General features: G+C 42.0%; 1 protein-coding gene across 1 annotated transcript; it reads left to right on the top strand.

Annotated features, from left to right (window-relative positions):
* Window positions 1-553: 553 nt before the first annotated feature.
* On the top strand, window positions 554-4,958 carry LOC310644891 (uncharacterized protein; the record flags this gene model as incomplete). Its single annotated transcript, XM_083370224.1, has 2 exons — window positions 554-786; window positions 3,749-4,958. Exons 1-2 carry the CDS (start codon window positions 596-598, stop codon window positions 4,956-4,958), a joined length of 1,401 nt encoding a protein of 466 aa, XP_083226350.1. The 5' UTR covers window positions 554-595.
* Between the last annotated feature and the right edge of the window lie 618 nt (window positions 4,959-5,576).

Below are 5,576 nucleotides of genomic sequence, written 5' to 3'. Positions count from 1 at the left end.
ATGTTTAAGTACTGATTCATTTAAACTTAGAGAAAAGTTATATTTTATTATTGTCTCCATATTGGGAAAAAGTAAAAAGTCACTTTTGAATATATTTGTTTTGGGGGATTTTTGGGTCACTGTGTAACTTTATGCTTTTATCGGCTTCCCTTGTTCCCTTTATATGTTAGTTTGTATTTTATTGTTTTCTTGAAATTGAAAAAAGATATTGTATGTCTGGCAGGCTGAGACAATCGGCTCTGATGAAAGGTGTATCAAAAAGATAAAGGAGTTGTTTCATTGGCTCAAGAGGTCATCACTAAAGTGTTTTTTTAAAAGATAGTTTATCTATATATTAAAAAGAACAAATAATGCCCAGATATATTAAGAAGACTCTGGAGGTGCTAAAGAATAAAAAAACGGTTTATCAGTACATCAGTACATTAAAAATAACAAATGGTATATAAAGATAATTGCTAGAAATATGAAAGATAATAAAATGTTCTATCAATACATTGAAAACAACAAATGGGCCGTAAGCAGTACATAAAGACATTTTGAAAATAATAAAATAATATTATCTATAATGACATTAAAATAATAAAATGACATAAATATGTATACAGTACTAATCTACAAATATATTGAGAATAATAAACTCTTCTTGGATTGTTTCCTTGTTCCAGGAGAACCTGTTGCAACCAAAACCTGTACATTTGAATGCCTGAGGTTTACAGAGTACAAATATCCTTCAAGTATACTAGAGAGCTACACAGTTAGCACCTGCAGAGCAAAGACATCAGTCATGTAAGTGCCCTTTTATCACAATATTTTTCTCCTTCCAATTCAAAGGCTTGGACAAGAATTCTATGCTGGTTTTTCAGAGCCGTTGCACAGAGATCAAGAAGGGTATTTAGGAATAACACTTAGCAATAGCACTTAGACTTATATACTGCTTCACAGTGCTTTACAGCCACCTCTAAGCAGTTTACAGAGTCAGCATATTTGCCCCCAACCATCTGGGTCCTCATTTTACTGACCTTGGAAGGATGGAAGGCTGAGTCAGGATAGAACCGGTCAGGATTGAACCCCTGGCAGTGAGCTGTGAGTTAGCCTGCAATACTATATTCTAACCAGTGTGCTCCATGGAAGGGAAGGAAGGAAGGAAGTGAGGGATGGAGGGAGGGAGGGCAATAGTAATAGTACTTAGACTTATATACTGCTTCACAGTGCTTTACAGCCCTCTCTAAGCAGTTTACAGAGTCAGCATATTGTCCCCAATAATCTGGGTCCTCATTTCACCAACCTTGGAAGGATGGAAGGCTGAGTCCACCTTGAGCCGATCAGGATCGAACTGCTGGCAGTCGGCAGAGTTAGCCTGCAATGCTGCATTCTAACCACTGTGCCACAACAGCTCTTGTTTACCCGAGAGGCGGACTCAGCTCCATTCAAAGGATGTCTGGGCAAACTGTGAACTAAGGCCGAGGGATACCAAGGCGTATCTAGGAGTGTCGGGGGCACAAAAGTCAATATGGTGGACCCGCCTATGCAATTGAAGCCCTGCCCATTTTTATGTGTGTTGTGCATGTAATGCAAACTGGCAAACAGGCAGGTGAGCATGCTGCCATTTTGACTCTTTGACCATGTCCTATGCATGACTGCAGGTAGAGCCTCTCTCTGCAGACCACCAAGGTTGAGGGGCAAACTGCCAGTGTGGGTCAACACCATTTTCCGCTTGGTATCCTGTCCCATAGAAGCTCCAAAGCAGAGAAGAGCATTTTACAGGTAGTTCTCAACTTACGTCCATTCATTTAACAACCACTCGATGTTATGACAGGTCTGAAAAAAGTAACTTTGACTGATCCTCGCAATTATGATTGTCACGGCATCCCCACACTCGCTGTGTTTACAATGGTTGCAGCATCCTGGGGAAGTAGAGAAATCAGATTCGCTTAAGGACTATGGCAAGAAAAGTTGTAAAAATCAGGTGTGACTCACTTAACGATCATATCACTTAGTAATGGAAGTTTCCATCCCAATTCTGGTCGTACGTTGAGGGCTATCTGTAAAATCTTTAGCCTGCTCTTGTTTTAATATTTCATCTGAGTTTAGATGAAATTGACTGACCTACTTATTATTTATGACTTCCAAGAGATCATTTTTAAAAGAGCCTTGGTGGAGCAGTGGGCTAATGCCTCCTTAAGTAACACCAGCTGCCTGCAATTATTGCAGGTTCGAGTCCCACCAGGCTCAAGGTTGACCATCCTTCCGAGGTAGGTAAAATGAGGAGCCAGATTGTTGGGGGCAATAAGCTGACTTTGCAATAATGCCGCTTGGGGGGGCGGGCGAAAGCCCTAATAAGCAGGCATATACATAGAATGAAGGCTATTGCTAAGCACATTGGTTTGTGCTTAAATTGTAAGCCGCCCTGAGTCTTCGGAGAAGGGCGGGATATAAATGGGATTAAAATAAAAAAAATAAAAAAAATTGGTTTCCAACTTTTTTTTTAAACTTTTGAAGGTGAGCAGAACCAGACAAAAAACCCAATTACTGTAAAATCAAATCAAACACAGCAAACACTGTAATTCAGGGATGGGGCCTGTTGTCTGTGCTATTCAGCTGAGCTATATTATTTTCCATTTCAATTCATTATTATAGCCAAAGGCCAACACATAAATTAAACATTCAAATAAGACAAAACGAAACAGAACCAAACACAAGAAGACTTAGCAATATATTACAATTGATGATGACCTTGTCCCCCGGCCGATGACGGTGCTGCGTGCACAGTGTGTGTGCTCCGGCCTTCCCCGGACACACCAGCTCTGCCACACCATTTACTACAATTGATGATGTAATCAATGGGTGACCAAGGTCTGCCTAGTTTTACAGACAGTATAACAAAACCTAGCTGCCTTCAGAAAAACTGAATCATACTGGCCTGACAATAAAAATAATATTGAGATAATGCTGGATAAAAACACGTAATAAAATTAATTATAAAAGATTATTAAAAAGATCTAAAATGTTTGTTTATGTTTCTGGCGAATCCCCAATGCTGCTGCGCAGAATCTAGCCACCTGCATCAGGATCACTGTCTGCTCGTCCTTAAGCAGCCACTGGAGATAAATACTTTCCGAATGACCAAGATACCTATCAATTATGGGGAGGATATGTTTTTTTCCGAATAGCTCTAGAGAAGGAACATCAAAGGAGTATGTGTCCCATGGTCTCCAGCTCTCCTAAGCCACAGGAGCAGAGTCTTTCAGCCAGTGGTGTCTTTCTATATTATTTTGTGAGTTTATACGATACACCAATCTAGGTTAAATTGGGATTGCATCAGATGTGGTTCTGCCTATCAAAACCAGGGCTTTTTTTGTCATAGAACGCTCAGAACGGAGTTCCGGCACCTTTTTTGGATGGAACCTTGTAGGGTAGGCAAGGCAGGCTGTATGACATGTGTGAGTTCAGGCACCTTTTTCTTTTACAAAAAAAGCACTGATCAAACCCAACCATTCTTTTCATAGGTTGTGTGAATGTGGTTTACCTGTTTGTGAGGAGCAATTAATGCTTTTGGAATCCAGAAATTATATTTTATTATCCTTGGGTCAGGAGATGGGATAGAAATATCTTTCCCCAATACTTCAAAATTAAAGGCATTCTACTGAAAGTTAGTTGGATTTAAAAAATGCTAAAATGTCCTGGAATGTTAATATGTCCATTCCGTCTATTCTTACTCTGGATTCCCCCCCCTCTTTCCTTTCTCTAGACTGAAAACAAAGAAAAACAGAACTTTGTGTGCCAACGGAGACCATGACTGGGTAAAGAAAGTTATGCGGGACATAGATGCAAGGACTATTCCTTCACCTTCCAGATATGGTACCACCACAGAAAATCTCCCTGCGGCTAACAGACATTTAGGAGGGGCTGTGCTGGAGGTGGATGGTCACGTTCAGCCCACAAAAAAGGTTAGCACAACCTCCCACAAGACAGCCATACTTCCTGCGAGAACCACAGAAGATCCCCAACCATTCATAGAAAGAGGGTTGGCTTGGTTAGAGACCACAACATCTTCTACGACGACGTGGTTGACTCCTCAACCAGAAACCATTGCTGATAAATCCACCCTTCAGTCTGGCTTGATTGCAAATAACAAGATAAGATCAGTAACCACTGAGGGGCACCAGAGATTCAGGCAGCATTTCACACCAACGAAGAAAGGCCTGGAAGATTTCGCTAGAACAACTCAGCGTTTGGTGTCCCCTCCAGGGCCTTTTCCAGGAACTGACAAAAGAAGCACCCAGAGTCCTGCCTTTGTTCCAGAGACTCTGACTTCAACACCTCCTTCAAGGAACTCTTCCATCAGCAAGCTTCTCCTGGAATTTGTCACGAAAGATAAGGCGTTGATTACAATACCCATCACGCTTTCAAGCTCTTCTGATCAACGCCACCGTTTGTCTTTAAGCAGCTTCAGCACAGACCATAAACCACAGTCAGTTGAGGAGTCAACGGCTCCACTTCCTACCAGTTCTAGTAGCCATTCAAGCGCACCTTCCAGCTCTGATGGAAACGGCCTCAATTCTGTTCGGCTTCGAGGGGTGGTTGATGGAGACCGTGAAGAAGACACCACAGGAACTTCTTTATTTATCGGAAATGGTACTTCGGATAGAACTTTCTCCAAACCTTCAAACGCTCTCCCAGTTCCAGGTTATCACCCGGAAACTTTTAATGAGAGTACTTTAACATCCAGACCAAAGGTCCCACAAGACTGCAATCACCCTTCTCAATCCATGGTACAAAATAACATTATCCCTGTGGTTTCTACTGGGGTTGTTCTCTGCGTCCTCTTGGCAATCAGTGGCTTAGTCTATGTTAAACGTAACATATGTACCAAACAGTCACGTAAGAGGCAGGTCCAAGGCCTGTTTTACTATCCATGTGACTCTCAAGCTGAGTCCTATCCCATGGCAATTGTTTGACCTTTCCATCTTTTTGATTGGCAAAAAAAAAACTATCTTATTTTACAAGAGGGAGGGACTGGGTTAGTAGTGTAACTGATGGGAGTGCTGTCTGCTCTCCTTCTCTGCCAAAGTCCAGATGGTTTGCAGCTGTTGGTCAAAGGATGCACTAAAGCATAACAACCCATTATCGGTCTTATGGGATGTTTTAGCCCATTGGGCCATGGGCCAAGGACACAGTCTTCAATGTGGGAGGCAGGCCTCCATACCAAAGCAAGAACTTTGTCTGGAAGAAAAACAGAACTATTCCTTCCTAGGCTGAATACACCCAAGTGCCACTACGTTGTCGGTACAGTTTGAATGTAATTGATGCTTGGCAGTGTTGAGATGAGCCATAAAGGATGAGCAGGGCTAGCCCAGAACATCTACCTGTTTGAGATGAAAGATGTGCCCACATCTCTACTCTACTCTACCCTACTCTACCCTACTCTACTCTACTCTACTCTACTCTACTCTACTCTACTCTACTCTACTCTACTCTACTCTACTCTTCTAAATTTACTTATGGAGCCTGACCCAGTTGCTGATGAAAGAGTACAGATCCAGGGGTTGTGCTCTGTTGCAGCAGCTCCCGTGCCC

Source organism: Vipera ursinii, assembly GCF_947247035.1.
Source record: "Vipera ursinii genome assembly, chromosome: 10".
Lineage (NCBI taxonomy): Eukaryota > Metazoa > Chordata > Lepidosauria > Squamata > Viperidae > Vipera > Vipera ursinii.
Note: the sequence above shows the minus strand (reverse complement) of the source record. Positions and strands in the feature narration are given on the sequence as shown.